Source organism: Apis laboriosa, unplaced genomic scaffold, assembly GCF_014066325.1.
Source record: "Apis laboriosa isolate Shangri-la unplaced genomic scaffold, ASM1406632v1 scaffold9_cov152, whole genome shotgun sequence".
Classification (NCBI taxonomy): domain Eukaryota; kingdom Metazoa; phylum Arthropoda; class Insecta; order Hymenoptera; family Apidae; genus Apis; species Apis laboriosa.
This window is the reverse complement of record NW_025224966.1, coordinates 2,228,296-2,244,804: the sequence shown is the minus strand read 5'-3', so window position 1 is coordinate 2,244,804 and position 16,509 is coordinate 2,228,296. Positions and strand designations below refer to the sequence as shown.

At 24.0% G+C, this 16,509-nt stretch overlaps 3 protein-coding genes across 3 annotated transcripts; 1 reads left to right on the top strand and 2 right to left on the bottom strand.

Moving 5' to 3' along the window:
- Window positions 1-2,621: 2,621 nt before the first annotated feature.
- Window positions 2,622-8,874, bottom strand: LOC122719933 (NF-kappa-B inhibitor cactus-like). Its single transcript, XM_043946209.1, has 3 exons — window positions 7,664-8,874; window positions 6,309-6,667; window positions 2,622-4,064 (listed from the first exon to the last, which is right to left on the bottom strand). Exons 1-3 carry the CDS (start codon window positions 8,062-8,064, stop codon window positions 3,715-3,717), a joined length of 1,110 nt encoding a protein of 369 aa, XP_043802144.1. The 5' UTR covers window positions 8,065-8,874; the 3' UTR covers window positions 2,622-3,714.
- Window positions 8,875-10,159: 1,285 nt separating this feature from the next.
- Window positions 10,160-13,371, bottom strand: LOC122720042 (phosphatidylinositol-3-phosphatase SAC1). The gene is made up of 8 exons (XM_043946458.1): window positions 12,931-13,371; window positions 12,712-12,803; window positions 12,296-12,636; window positions 12,097-12,208; window positions 11,647-11,993; window positions 11,184-11,561; window positions 10,933-11,100; window positions 10,160-10,856 (listed from the first exon to the last, which is right to left on the bottom strand). The coding sequence occupies exons 1-8, from the start codon at window positions 12,966-12,968 to the stop codon at window positions 10,578-10,580; spliced, it is 1,755 nt and encodes a 584-aa protein (XP_043802393.1). The 5' UTR covers window positions 12,969-13,371; the 3' UTR covers window positions 10,160-10,577.
- Window positions 13,372-14,054: 683 nt separating this feature from the next.
- On the top strand, window positions 14,055-16,408 carry LOC122720043 (malate dehydrogenase, cytoplasmic). Its single transcript, XM_043946459.1, has 6 exons — window positions 14,055-14,073; window positions 14,296-14,409; window positions 14,755-14,950; window positions 15,287-15,609; window positions 15,694-16,071; window positions 16,159-16,408. The coding sequence occupies exons 2-6, from the start codon at window positions 14,407-14,409 to the stop codon at window positions 16,258-16,260; spliced, it is 1,002 nt and encodes a 333-aa protein (XP_043802394.1). The 5' UTR covers window positions 14,055-14,073; window positions 14,296-14,406; the 3' UTR covers window positions 16,261-16,408.
- The last annotated feature ends 101 nt before the right edge of the window (window positions 16,409-16,509 follow it).

Below are 16,509 nucleotides of genomic sequence, written 5' to 3'. Positions count from 1 at the left end.
TTGCCAACGTTATCAACATGGCTACCAACATATAGTTAACAATAAGTACCAACAAATTGATCTTATAACATTTAAAAACTAGAATAAAAAAAAGATTTATTACATTTATATAATTTTTATATATTATAATTTATATATAATTTTTAAATATTAAAATATTAAAATTTTTAAATATAAAAAATATAAAATAATGAATAGAATTCGATTTAAAATAAATTATATAAATATTATAATTATATGACAATTATTATTGTTCTTATTTAAAAATAAAGGATTTTAAAGGATCTCTTTAAAGAATTAATTCTAGATATTGAAATAAATACAAAAATTGATGTGCAAAAATTTTAATTCAAACTTAATTTTTAAATCATAGGCAATTTTATTTTATACTAAATGAAACGAAATAGAGAGAGAATAAAACGACTCAGCTGATCAGCAGTATAGTATCACAATATTGTGATTATATTGCCTCTGTATATTAAAATTTAAATATTCATATGGAAATTTTAAAAATTTTCTAATAAAAATTGAGACTAATTGAATTAAATATAATAATCTTATTTGATCTTTTACAAATTTAAAATAATAATACATAATTTAATATTGATTATATTAATAATTTACAATTAAAAGTACCATTTTATATAAAAATTATTTAAAAATTATTTTTCTGCAATTATATAATAAGTTAATTTTCATGGAATTAAAAAAGCAACTTTTAAAAATTATACAATTTATGGTTATTGATGCACCATCTAGTGATGAACAAATCTAACTATTAATCAGATAATAAAATCGAAAAGAATCTAAATTTTTAAGCTTTTTAGTTTTTTAATTTTTATAGGTTGAATGATTCATTTTGTCAAAATATTTGCATCATATCTTTATCATCAAAATGCATTTATATATTGTCATTTTACATTGCTAAGAATATAATATTTATATTTTTTATATTAAATTATATTACGATACATTATAGTCTTAAAAGAGAAATAATGAAAATATATTTAATTTCAAACATTTGTATATAGTCAAGGAAAACAAATAGTAGAAAAATAAAGATATAATAAAGATATAGAGTATTTCAGCATGGATTATTTCACTATTTTATCGATTCAAAAGAGATGAATTGAATCGGTTTTATAGAAATTGTTTTATTCACAATTATATTAATTTTTGAACATACCAACTATATTTTAATATATATACACATATATTTACAAAAATTATAATTATAGCCTTTATATAGATAAGTATTTAAATTGTACAATAATAATTAATTAAACGAGTTCTATCATACCACGCACCTGTTAAAAATTAAAACTTTGGTTTTGAAAACATAAAATTTTTTTTTACAAATTGTTAAAATTTATAAATTAAATCAGAATTTCCAAAAACTAGAATTTTAATATTAAAAATGCATATAAAAATTATATTGATTATATTAATGTTATATTAATTAAAAACATATATATTTTATTTCAAGAATTACATTAGTCGCCATATTGTCTAATTAATGAAAAATTTTCCATCTTTATTTCCTACAATAATAGCGCCACATACATATTATCGATAGCTGGTAACATTGATATCTGTAAACCATTTAAGATGATATTTTGGCGGGATATATTTTTAGTATTTATACATAATGAGTTCGGACATTCCGCGAATCGAAGAACATATCTTTTCGACAAGTTCATTTTGTAAGGATTAATTTAAATCTTCTGAAAAAGATGCTGAAAAACTTAAAAAAAGGACTCTAACTTTATAAAAATATTTTTTTCGTTTACTGATTGCTTATACTCAGTTTTTATTTATTTATTAAAGATATTTTCGCTCGCATTTCTCTCTTTTTTATTTTTTTTTTAACTCATTTTTTTTTCAAACAATCATTTCATGTGCATCATACATTCGAAATCTTCATGAAAAGTACAAAAAAGAATCAATAGATAAAAATTTCTCAAACAGAAAGTTTCTCTATTATATTCTGATTTTTATAAATGCTATACAAAAATGTATAATATATATATAATAGATTAAAAATATATTAACGAATAATAAAATCCAAATATGAAAGAGTAAAAAATGAATTTATCTGTATATAAATAATAATTCGTATAGATGATTCGTAAATATAGATATCATTATGAACTTTAATGCTGAAATGTTTTGATGTTCAAGGTTATTTGATTTGGCATACCACAGAATCTGGTATTTCCATCACCAAACTGAAGTAATTGGGGAATCCCAGCTATTTGTCGTGCTGCATTTTTTTCCCGTAACCGCAATATTATATTCACAATTATTTTTTGTTCACTAATATTGGATCCTATAACCCAAGAATATTTTTATATTACATTACAGAAAGTATCATATTTTATAATAATAATAAAAAATAATTTAATAATTAATTATTATAATTGTTATAATAATTTCGATTATTAAATTTTTAATTTTATTTTACTTACTTACAGTCGAAAGACTATTAAGATGATTAATAGAATCCCCTCTTTTCCAAGGTCCAAATATATCTTAGAACCTGTGCACTTCACAGACCAAACTCCCCCAAAAAGGAATAAGTATATAGGCTTCTGAGAATGCCTAGACCATTACACGTTATAAACTCGAAATAACCAACAGCCGGTTCTTGCTCTATATTTTTACAAATGCTTTGTTTTTCTTTACTCTTTCGTAAATTTACACTTATTTCTTGATAAATTAAATCGAATTATAAATATTAATGTTTCTAATAAAATTTCACTATTCGTATACGTCAATATAAAAAAAGTTTTAAAATTTATAGTGAATTTTTTAAAGTCTTTTATTATTAAAAGAATAATTATGGACGTCTTATAACAACATTAATGTTGTCGTATTATTATTGCTGATACTATAAAACGATATGTCTACAATATTAATAAAACTTGACTATGTACAATCGGGAGAGAAAAATGAAATTAATAAGTTTACAATAAAATATCGTAATTCTGATATAATAATACGCGAGTAAATTATTTATACAATCTTTGATAAATATTCCTATTCATAAGTGTTATTTCTGTTTCTTAATTTACTTAATATAAATATATATATGTACACTGTAAAACAAATAATAAAATTATAAATGTTTTATTATGTACTACTTTTTCTACTTCTTTTTATCAGATTTCTCTTATCATAATACACTTTCAAATATTAATATCATTGATACATTCTCATATCATCACTCAATAAAAATATTTTATATTTTCCTCTATATTTACAAAACGAGATCTTACAGTCTCCTAAGCGTAAATGTAAATTCTTTGTATTTAATTTGTTTAACAATAATCGTATTCATTATTATTTTTCGTGTATTAATGAAGCATTGACGTTGCTTCTTATAAAAAAAGATACATTTATCTCTTCGTTCGTCTCTCGTTTTATCGTATAATTTTTCGTTCTTTTTTTTCGTTTTTATGATACATTTTACATTCATTTTATTACTAATTAATTTTAATTAAATAAAACTTATTCGATTTATTATGATTAATATTTGAATTCGGAGTGCGAATTATTTTCGTCTATCCTACATATGGTATTGTAATGCGTAGCCAGAAATGAGGCTATTCAATATATCCATAATAATCGAAAGATATAAATACTCGTACAACGGACAAAGCTAAAACGCTAGTCAAAGGATTAATAGACGCATTAATATCGCTTACATTTTTTTTAAGATAAATTGTTAGCAGAACTTTCGTCTTCATCAGTGGTATCTGAATCTGATTCAGAGAGTGGTTCCGGTGTTGCACCCAGTCTTACTAATTCCCTTGCAAGTTTATTATCATAGATCAGAGCTGTCTGATATGCGGTTTTTCCAGCATAATTTGGTGTATCTAAACAAGGCCTACATTCTTGAAGGAGGAACGCGATCACTGACCGACAATTACGTTCTATAGCGAGATGAAGAGCCGTTTGTCCTGCTAATCCTTCTCTGGCGTCTAGATCCGCTCCACGGCGCACCAAAAGTCGTACGAGTTCTACATGATCCGATGAAGCGGCTATATGTAAACACATTTGTCCTGAAACATAAATTCATGTCGAATGAATATTTTCGAATTTTGAAAATGTCATCATATTGCTTAATCAGACAATTTTAATTCATAAGATAGAAATGCCTGCTTCATAATGATGCGATGGAGTCACATGCTTTTGAAAGATATAGATAGAACTAGGAAGATGCGGTGAATCATTGTCGTCTTCTTTTGGCTGGCGTCCCGTGGTCCAAACTAGGTTCGTACCGATCAAAGTAACTGCTAAAATTAACCCTCCGTTGTTACCACTAGCAGTATGTACATTGGCGGAATGTAATTTCATTGCAGTTGAGCCTCACAACAGGAAGATTTACAGAACTCTAACCGCATAAATATTGATGTTTCTATTCTTATCGAAACGTTTATATGATATATAATCAGAGACAGAAAAAATATAATTTACATATTTTGAAATTGTATCCATACATGAATGATATTGATGATCATGATCATATCGTAATTTGTAAATATAATTAAACATTTTAAAGTCCGTCTAAAAATTAAATAAATTTTGTTCCGATATTCGTGATAAACTATATAATAGAATTGAAAATATGAAAAGAATGATTAAATCTTTTCTATCCTCTATTTTATTTTTCGAAGAAAATATTTAACAACGAAAGTCCACTGATTTCCGCGCCATTGTGGAGTTTCCCATTCGAATCGAGTTGAACCGAGTTGTGGAGCATGAATATCACGACACACAAATAGTCGTGTAGGTATTTTTAAATATTAAAAACATCTGCTACAGGCTTTCTGTCTCATCGCACGCCTTGCGTGATGTAACGCGCGTACCCGCTCGTGCAGACGACGCGCCAAAATTCCTTCGTGTGTATTCCGAGCTTAAAATCGCAACACTCTTTACTTCTTACTTTTTTCTTTCTATCTAATTTTTTTATCCGTAAAATTTTCTAAGTGTCAATTTATCAGTCGAATTATCGCAAATGCATTCAAATCCTTGATATTCAATATTGAATGCATATATTCAATATATTCAATATTTTTGCATATATGCAAAAAATTATGTATATTATATCTTCTTAATATAAGCCTAATTTGAATATACATACATATACTTTTTTAATTGACACGATAAAATAATATACATAAATTTTTACATTTTTTTTATCAATCAATAAAAATATAAATCATTAGACAACAAAATACGATCAAGTATAGTAACAGACAATAAATCTGCAATTAGACTGAAAATTGTTCCATAGTATAACTTAAATTATTTTCGTCATGGTCCAAAATCAGCCGTTACGCCAGCAGTCCGACGTTCTGTATATATCTATATATGATATAAGTACAGAATGGTATATAAGCATGACGTTATGTGGAAATTCCAGAACTATGTAAAAGAACGTTCAATTATTTTCGTTATATGTACAAGATCCAATATACATATAAAAAAAAAGAAACAACATGATAAATATAAAATTTATCACCTATCAATTATATGTTTAAAGCAAAGAAAAATATATAGAAAATGGATAAAAAATATGGATAGAAAAAATTTCTGATTAAATTTCTTCAAAAACCTTTGAAGTGTTTTTTGCTGAAATAAGTAAAAACAAGAAATCGAACATGAAGAAAATTACATGAATATCGTTATATGGAAATGCATATATTCTCCTCAATATTTTCTATTAGAAAGTAACGATCAATATTTTCGAAAATATCAATAATTCTATTGCATTTTGACATTATATAATTTTCGAAGAAAAGAAACAGAATAACGGAACATTATTCTCGATCCTTGATGAAATCATGGGAAATCCGCGAATAATCGCGGATTACAGGATTGTTTTCTGTTCGCGCGCGCATGCAATGCCAATGACTGTTGTTTCATGCGATAAATGTTGTTAGGATTTTCCGAGTTGCTTCGTTTATCCTCTCCACAAGCAATACCAGCCATGCGTCATGCACATTTCCTTCCTTCTTTGTAAAGCATTTTATTATATACACTTCCTATTGTCTACTAATGAGAATACTCTCTCTTTTGAATATTTTTTGTATCATATTTATATCATACTTCAATTGAATATTTAAGAAAGATAAGAATATTTCGCGTTATTATTTATTTAAATTTTTATCAATAGACTATTAGCTATTATTATTATATATAATTAAAACAAAAGCAATAAAATTAACAAAATCTCATTTGGAAATGAGACAATAAGTGAAAACAGAAACAAAGAATTATGAAATTATAAATTAATCATCTACCTTCATAATTCGGTTGTTCAAGATCTTGTGGTAAGGCAGGTATTTTTTTTCCAGGGAGAAGATAATTTCTTTCTATAGAGGTTAAAGGATCGGTAAGAGCTTTTGCGGAGGCAAGATCACCAGTCGCGCAAGCTAGGTGAAGAGCCGTGTTTCCACGAAAGTTTCTCAATGCTGGATTTGCACCTGCCAGAATTAATCCCCTAATAATCCTTGGTTGTCGAGCCAATACAGCTAAGTGCAGAGGTGATTGACCATTATGATTCAAGATATTTAAAAGATACGAATGTGGTCTTGTAGAATTTCTTATTAAGCTGAACGTATCCTCTACAAAATCTTGTACTATGGCCATATGAAGTTGTCTAATAGAAAAATAAAGAAACAAATTTATAAACAACATTATAAATTTAATAAAAGATTTAAAACAAAAGGATTTTTAAAAAAAAATTCCAATTATAAATATGATTATAATGATTCAATTAATCAAAATTCTTCACAATGTAAAATATGTATGAAAGGATGGATTCACGTATAACAATATCTATTTTTATTTTTCTAATTTATCTATTTTTCTAATTTCACTTATTATATTATCATAAAAAATAGTTTAAAATTTGATAATATTTATTTTAATACTAATAACAATAACAATATTATTTATTTGAAATAATATAATCAAATCGTAATTCCTTTCAATTTGTTTTCTTTGACTTTATTAATTTATTATGTATGCACGTAATATTTTCATTGTAAAGAAATATATATATATATTCTTTATATGTTATATGCTCTTTATATGTTCTTTCTTTTTATATGTTAACATCCATTGAATCGATCAATATATTTTGAAAATATTTTAATCATAATCTGAATTAAAATAATATATGATGATCAAGAAACAAACAAAAGATATACCATTAATCGATATAGCAGAATTTGATCTAACCCACTTAAATGATCATCATCCACGTGTATTTGTTTACAGCAAAGATAAAAAATAACGGTTACTTAAAACATTTTTTTTGAAAGAAGTCAAATCATAAAATTTTATTTGTTAATAATAATTATTGATTAATTATTATATTGATATATCGATAATTATGTTTAACATACTGTTATGTACTAATCGCTATTTTTAATGTCTTTAAAAAAAATTTATGCAAAATGTTTACTGCTTTATTTTATTATATAGAAAATTATATAGAAAATTTTATTTTATATAATATAATTATTAAAATAATATAAAAAATTATTTTATGATGACATAATTTAAATAAGAAAATTAATTGAAAATTATATAATTAAGATTAAAAATAAAGATTTTGAACGAAGGAGAATATTCTATGAAAATTACTTACATATCACCATTATCATTTTCATCATAGTACAGTTGTTGAAATTCATTATTGATTTGTTTTTTAGTGGATTGGTGCCATTCACGTGATAATGTTGGAGCATCGTGTTGATCAAATTTATTAATATTTACCGGAGTTAATTCAACAGTAGGTTCAACTTGAACCTTGCAACTCATGAGTTGACTCAATTTTTCGCTTAAGCCAAGATCCACGCCACTATCTGATTTTATAGGGGTAACGGGTGTGTTTACAACATTTAATTCATAGTCATATAGATCAGAACTAATTTGAAGATTTCCACTAGATAAAAATCCAGAATCGGTGTGACATTGTTCTTCACACTTTAATTGCGTTTTCACTGGAATATTACTTTCCATTGGTGCTGTCCTTGATGAATTCAACATTTTCGATATCGACTTTCGATCAGTATACAAAATTCAACTTTTTCCCGCTCGTCAAAAAAAAAAATTATGGTTTTAATTTGTATATATACACAACGTATTGAGTATATATATATATATATACATATATATTAAACTTTTCTAAAATCTTGATGCGATGCTTCTGTAGTTTTCTGAATGAATAATTAATCGATTTTTATGATTTCGTTCGATTTTCCTTTCTCAAAACAACAGAACTTATTCGTTCTTGTTTCGTTCGTTCGCAAGCGACGCCACTGCTCCGTTTATTCGAGCAATCATTCGATTGTCGTTCGCCTCGAACAGCTGGCTTCTTTACATGTATTCGATTTTTCGTTGTCGTTGGATTCTCGTTTCGACAGTGTTTGTAAATATTGATGGCTAATTACGTCATTCTATAATTTCATTTATAAGGAAATATTTCACCTTAAATGTGGAAACTTATTTGATAAGAAAAATTATATACATAAGAATTTGTATTTTTGATAAAAAAAACAAAGAAAGAAAATATAAATATATATATACTTAATAATTGAACGAAACTCCACTCAACGCGCTGTCTGAAAACGAACTAACCGTATAATGTTATGTGACCGCGAGTTGCGAGGCACAGTAGAACCTCTAGTGGATCTTGTGCGTGTGAGTTCGTATGCTCTCAAAGGAGAAAAGTAGGGGTGGGAAAACCCATCATGGCAAAGTCAGTAGTATGGTATACATATATGTACTTATTTATACATTTTATACTCAATTTAACTTGGCATTTAGATAACAAGTTCAGAAAAAAATTGAATCAAACGTATTATAAATATTTTTTATATTTATTTAATTCATATTATTTTCTAATTTTATATAATATTCGATTAATTATTTCATATAAAATTATTTTAATTGTATATAAATAGATGTATATATATATTTATAAATTATATATTTAATATTAATATATATAATATAATTTTATTTAAAATTTTTATTTACTTATAGAATGTTAATATATAATATATTTGATACTTATGGTCTATAAGATATATCTTTTGGTACCATTTTGAAGATTAAACGAAATAAAAATTGATATATGTAAAAATATCAACTTATTTATTAAATTAATTAGGTAATTGAAATGTGTTGACGAATTGAAATGGAAAAATGTTTCCATCGCATTTTGTTGCTTTGTTTCATCTAACGCAAATTTCAATTAATTTAATAAATAAATTTCACAAAAATTAACATTTTTGTATATCAATTTTTGTATTTATTTCTCTAAAATCGATTTTTTAAAAATGATGCAAATCAAGAAAAAGAAATACTAATATCAATCAAAAGATCAATAGAATCAAAAAGAAATAATGATATCACTTCGTTTAAAATCAAAAAAAGCAAAAAATCTTTTATAAATCAAAAATATAATATATATATGTATATAATATAATATATATATATGTATATAATTTATTATATATATATAAAATATATTTAAATTTAATGTTTAAATTTTTGCAAGTAATATTTTCGTTTTAATAATATAATTTGTATAATTTATTGTTATTATTATTATTTATATAAATTATATCAAATTTTTGTATGTATAATCTTTACAATATATTTCATTATATATAATTTTTTAATAAAAAATTTTAATGAAAAATAAAATATTTTTTCTATTTTTGTATTAAATATATAATTTATATACATTTATATATAAATATAAATAATATTTGAAATTTATATATTTTGTACATTTTAAAATGCAATTCAATTTTTTACTAGATCTTCGAACGCTTATAAATTATAAAACAATCATTAATATTATTTTTTAAAACTTGTTTTTTTCATTTAAAAAAATCAGTATTAATATATTAATTTTTCCAATTTTGTTTAAATTGCAAATATATGTTATAGATTGAAAATATCTGTAATATTAGAATTTAAAAGAAATAATCAAATAGTTATAATGATCAAATAATTGCAGGTAATTTATATGTATGTGGACGGTAAATATCAAACGCTATAGAATATAAATTGATTTTATATACGAGCAAATGTTGCTCAAAATTGAAAATTTTTTACAATATTTTACAATATTTTTTAAAATGTGTCAAATTAACTGAAAAAGGAACAAGTATGTTTCTTTAAAAGCTATATCTTATTCTATTTAAAAATGCATTGATATTAACAATATCTTGATTAAAAATATTAATTACATTGTCAATCTATATACATTCATCGATCAAGAACACATTTGTTCATTTACTGTATCTAATTCATCAATGATACATATTAGATTTAAAATTTTTATAACATACATATATAATAATATGAATATAAAGGTAGATTTTATAAATTTAAATATTAGACTATCTAATTGTTCTTTCAAATAAATCTTAACAGAAAAATATATTTGAAAATTATTATTAGATGATGAAAAATAATAAATAATTCTTAACATTCCACAATTTAGAAATGTTATACAATATATTCTATCTGAATTTGAAAATTTTTTAAAGCAATTTAGGTTTATCTACATATTGCTTGCCATGATGAATTATAGTTGCAAATGTACCAGCTACCATAGCACCCCAAAATAGTATATACAATAAAATTTCAGTAGTATATCTCGAAGGTAAGATTATATGAGCAACTAGCATGGATGATGCAACAAGAAGTACTAAAGGGAATGTAGCATAACGCCAATTTCTTTCCGATTCCAAAGGACATTGAATTAGCGTGCATTCGCCATCTTGTACAATATAGCGACCCAAAAACAAGTCCAGTGAATCCTATTGAATAAATATAGTATGATTTTATTACATACAAATATAAGAATGAGAAATCTCTTATAAAAAAAATGTATACTTGTCTATAACCATCAGTGAAATTATTTTTATAATATCTTGTTAAAGAATTTAAACCATCTCTCATTGCACCCAATTTAGTACGCTTTCCAGTTCGAGTAAAATCTGTTTTTAATGCACCAGTACCAGAATACTGAATACTTATTATATCTGCATTGTCAGCCCAAATCTAGAATTAATATTAAAGTTTAAGAAATTTAAAATAGAAATTTAAAATATAAAAAAGGAACATAAATAAAATTGTATTTCTACCCGTTTAAAATGTTCCTCAATACTAGGATGATCTTCGATCTTTCTAAGAATTTGTAACCTTGATAACACATCATTTAAAACTCTCTTTGCAATCATACTTTGAACAACATTAGTTCTATCTAAACAATCGATACAGTTGGTACGAAAAACACCATCTTGCGCCGATAATAATGTTCCATCTTCTAATAATAAGAAGTAACCCATTTGTTCTAATTCATGAGTTAATCGATCAAGTAGCATGTTCAATCGATCCCATCTTAATCTTCTACATTCAGCATGAAAATCAAAACTTTCGTATCGAACATTCTCATTGTTAATTTGTTGTACTACATTGTGATATGCTTTTTCAAGCATACCTTCTGAACCCATATGATCAATCTGTATTAAAATTACAATATTAAAAATAAACTAATATTTATAAAAATTAAAAAAAAAATTCTTTTAATTCCTTTTATAAACTTACTAAATTGATTAAAATTTGCTTTCCATAATGAAATATTTGGGTTTCAAAATGTCGTGCACAGGCAGTTTGATGATCTTCATGAATACCCAATTGAGGTTTAGGTTTATATTTTAGATTTGGTGCCTGATACCAAAATAAAGGAATAGAACCCCTTGTTTGTACAAAAGACATACGATGTCCATTGAATTCAACTAATTGTTCTGTTTCTACATAATTAGAAACATTACCAGTAGAATCTATACCACGTGAAAATAATCTTGTTCCTGCACGATGCACACTACGTCTAGATACTATACCCAAATTAAATGATGTGCTACCAGTTACAGTAATAATATTTAATGAAACAACTAAATAATAAATATTATTAATAAATATTAAGGAAAATATAAATTTTATAAAGATATAAACTGAATAAAGATATATTTTTTTTCTTTTTGTTTACAAGGATACATCCATGAATGATAGGTAGACAAAATTTATATTGTTCAGGTCTTGATGTTAAATCTTGTAGAAGATAAGCATTCCAAACAAATCTAGAATCTGCTCTGTCATGAAGTGGCATCTATTTAATAGAAAAAATAGAAAAATAAACTCCAAGTATAAACAAATTTATTTATCAAATATAAATAAATATCTAGCAAATAATGACCTGTAAAAATTCAGGATTGGTGTTATGAAGTTTTTGCATTGTATGGCTAAGATCATATGTGTAACTAAAATAAAAATAAGGTGTATTTAATATAGATTTGATCATTTCTACATATATTGAATTATTTTGCACTTGTTTTTCACTAAGATGTAATGAAGATTTAGTATATGGTATAACTTCTGTTGAAACTAATTTAAAAATTTGATGACCAGCTATAGTTCCAACATCTATAGCATCTGTTATCACTATAAGATATCTGCATGCTAACAGCCTTATAGTTCCTACAATACCCCATATTTTTCTACGGCTTGCAGTTGAAGGAATTTGACTAGCTGTACCAGCTAAAATGTGAATGAAATATTTAAAAAATTTATGTTATGTCAAAGATATCAAATAGAAATTATATTGTTAATTACCTTGTGTATAAATTTGCTGATTCACTCTATCAACTACAAGTAGCACTTTAGTTCCAATAGGTTCTACATAAAATTTTTCAGGTGTAATATATCTAAAGAAGCAATTTATTTGAAATATAATTAAAATATCAATATTTAATATATTTAATATATTATTTAATATGTTATTCAACATATTAATATTTAATTTAAAAAAAAACATGCATTAAATATACTCACAAATATAATTTATCATATACATCTGGGTGTAACTTCATATTGCTATAGAATAATTTCTACGTTGCGTATTATAAGAATATAAATTGATAAGAAATGAAATATAAGATAAGAAAAAATATAATGTATACAATGACAATAAAAATTATAATCTGTAAATATATTCAAAGTACATTAGAATATGAGTTAGAAATTAACAAATTAATTGTCAAATTGTTGTCAACTTAATACTTGAATTAGCATGTTCAAAATCTGTCAAAATCGGAGTAACCTCCGCACTTATCTAATTCTCTTCTTCTATTCTTCGCGGCACGATTAGTTACCTATATAGCGCTAATACTGCATAACCATAGCAGATAAAATTTTAGAACGTCTTAGTAACTAATATTTTCTATTCATATCAATGATAAATCATATCAATGAAATATTTTTATTTATTATATTTTATTATAATATTCTGATTAATTTTAAAAAGATATTAAAATTTTTAAGATTTTTCCTATATATTTTAAATATTGATATGTAAAATCCAAAAATCATTATTTTTAATTGTCAGAATTTAGTGATTCAATAATCATTTATATGCAAATTGAAAATTTTAGGGATTTTTGTGAATTACATGATGCCATTTTAGATTTTTATCCAATTGAATTAAATGATAAAATTATTAGTGCGCATTAAATTCAAATTATTTTTTGCTTAGAGATTTATTTAAAAAATTCAATTAATGATTATTATATTTATAATAATAATTCTTGAAATTGATTTTCTAAGTAATCAAAATGAGATTTTTAAATGAAAAAATAAAAAAATTCATATAAAATTTTAATATCTACAAAATAACTACTATATCATAATATCATTAGTTTTTAGCTAGAATTATTCCATTAATCTGTATAGAATTTATTAAACTCTATAATATCGTTGAATAGATGGCAGTAAAAAGATGTATATTCTGATTGGATACTTTATTTAAACAAATTTTTGAACTTCTATATAATATTCGTAAATATTATGCAACAAAAATTTTATCCATGAAGTATATTTGACATTGAAATAAGATAAAAATAAATATTTACATTATTCTATGTTATTCATTAAATTGTATTTAATAAAAAAAAAATACGTATATGTAAAGAAATAGCGGTAATACAATTTGTAAATCTTTTTTTTATAAATTTTATTAATATTAATATTTTTGTTTATTAATTTTAAATTAAGCTAAGCTAATAAAAAATTTTGTCTTTTATATATACATTCTTTAATTTATAAATAAAATATTATAATTTTTATCGACTAAAATATATATTAAATTAATAAAATATTTGGCCTCCAGTATTATCAACCGAATTCAAATCTATCTTCCAGACAAGTCGCTATTATTATAGCAATCATTCTAACTGACCTTAGTCTCTGGAGAGTTTGATAATTTTAATATTGTTATTTAAAAATCATATCGTTATAAAAAAAAGCTAAAAAATGGTAAGTTCTAAGAAACACATTAATTTTACATTATAAAATTAATATAAAATATTTTAAAATTTTATTTTTTATATAAAAATTATTTAACCTATATTTGACCTTCAATATTTATTAGATATCGATTACTTTTTATTTATCGTATATTAATTTTTCTAATATAATATACTTGATTTAACCACCTGTATTAACAAAATCGATATAATAAAATTTAAAATAAAATAAACCTCTAGAAATTTATTATTATATTATTATTATATTTTTATATTATATAATTGAATTATGAATATTATAAATTAAATTTTAAATTTATGTTTATATGATTTATGTTTTTTTATAATATTTTAGAGTGAACCAATAAATGTGGTGGTTACTGGAGCTGCAGGACAAATTGCTTATTCTTTATTGTATCAACTTGCTGCTGGTACAGTTTTTGGTCCAAATCAACCAATTAATCTTCGATTATTAGATATTCCAGTTATGATGAAAGTATTAGATGGAGTAGTTATGGAATTAGAAGATCTAGCTCTTCCACTTTTAAGGGGTAAAAATATAAATTTATAATTAAAAGAATAACAATATAATTAAATATACATTACAAAATGTTATCAATATTCTTTGATTGCATATTTTAACAAAATTATTGTATATTAGAAAAAATTTGAGATTATATAGTTTCTGATGAATATACAACAAAAACATTATGTAACATTATATATAATATATGTTATAATGCACTTAACTAATATTATATATCTATGATATATTGTTATATGATGTATGATTTGTTTTATTTATTTCTTCATTTTAATAAAAAATACATATGTGTATATATTTTGATTTTAATATTTTCATTATTATATAAATTTTTTGTTTGTAGAAGTTGTTCCTACAGCTGATCCAAGTGTAGCTTTCAAAGATGTAGTTGCAGCTTTTTTGGTTGGAGCAATGCCTCGGAAAGAAGGAATGGAAAGAAAAGATCTTTTAGCAGCTAATGTAGAAATTTTTAAAGTTCAAGGAGAAGCTCTGGACAAATATGCTCAAAAAGATGTTAAAGTTTTAATTGTTGGTAATCCTGCTAACACAAATGCTTTAATTTGCTCTCATTATGCACCATCCATTCCAAAACAAAATTTTACTGCTATGACAAGATTGGATCAAAATCGTGCTCAAGCAGCATTATCAGCAAAATTGAATGTTCAGGTGATTAATATTTTATTATTATATTAAAAAAAATAGATTTATAAAATTTTAACAAAATTTAATAAATGTAATATATGCAAACAGGTTGATAAAATTAAAAATGTTATTATTTGGGGCAATCACAGTTCAACTCAATATCCTGATGCTTCTCATGCTACTGTAGCTCTTCAAGATTCCACCAAACCAATATCTTTAGCTATAAATGATGAAAATTGGTTAAATACTACTTTTGTGGAAACAATTCAGAAACGTGGTGCAGCTGTAATAGCTGCCAGAAAGATGTCATCTGCAATGTCAGCTGCTAAAGCAGCTGGAGATCACATGAGAGATTGGTGGACTGGTACCAAATCAGGTGAATGGGTTAGCATGGGTGTATTATCTGATGGCAGTTATGGAATTCCAAAGGATATTGTGTTTTCTTTCCCAGTTACTATAGAAAATGGACAATACAAAATTGTTCAAGTAAATATTTTTTTATATATTATTTGTTATATTTTTATATTTAGATATATTTTTGAAACAAAAAAATAATTTACATTGACTTCTTAGGGACTTTCAATCAATGACTTTGCTAGATCAAAGTTAAATATTACATCCAGTGAATTAGAAGAGGAACGTGCAGAAGCAAAAAATGTATTACATGAAAAGTGACTAAAATCAGTAAATTATGATACTAAAAGCCAATTTCTTGTTCTGGCAAAATTGTAGAAAATAAAATAAAAATTTTAATGATAATACATGATATGTAATATATAGACTTTAATTGTCTTATGAAATTTGAAATGATATTTATAAGATACAATATATATTAATGATATATATATATATATATATATATATATATATTGATGATACATGTATGATATGAAATTTAATGACATTTCTATGTATCTTTTTTAA

What these genes read in the sequence shown, in the direction of transcription:
- LOC122720043 (XM_043946459.1), top strand. An exon ending in CAGCAAAATTGAATGTTCAG is followed by an intron (nt 15,610 to 15,693) that starts GTGATTAATATT and finishes ATATGCAAACAG; the next exon opens with GTTGATAAAATTAAAAATGT. An exon ending in GACAATACAAAATTGTTCAA is followed by an intron (nt 16,072 to 16,158) that starts GTAAATATTTTT and finishes TTGACTTCTTAG; the next exon opens with GGACTTTCAATCAATGACTT.
- LOC122719933 (XM_043946209.1), bottom strand. Translation starts at nt 8,064, where the DNA reads ATGTTGAATTCATCAAGGACAGCACCAATGGAAAGTAATATTCCAGTG. An exon ending in GAAAATGATAATGGTGATAT is followed by an intron (nt 6,668 to 7,663) that starts GTAAGTAATTTT and finishes TTTTTCTATTAG; the next exon opens with ACAACTTCATATGGCCATAG. An exon ending in TGAACAACCGAATTATGAAG is followed by an intron (nt 4,065 to 6,308) that starts GTAGATGATTAA and finishes TTTATGTTTCAG; the next exon opens with GACAAATGTGTTTACATATA.
- LOC122720042 (XM_043946458.1), bottom strand. Translation starts at nt 12,968, where the DNA reads ATGAAGTTACACCCAGATGTATATGATAAATTATATTT. An exon ending in AGCAAATTTTAATCAATTTA is followed by an intron (nt 11,562 to 11,646) that starts GTAAGTTTATAA and finishes ATTTTAATACAG; the next exon opens with ATTGATCATATGGGTTCAGA. An exon ending in TTGAGGAACATTTTAAACGG is followed by an intron (nt 11,101 to 11,183) that starts GTAGAAATACAA and finishes TATTAATTCTAG; the next exon opens with ATTTGGGCTGACAATGCAGA.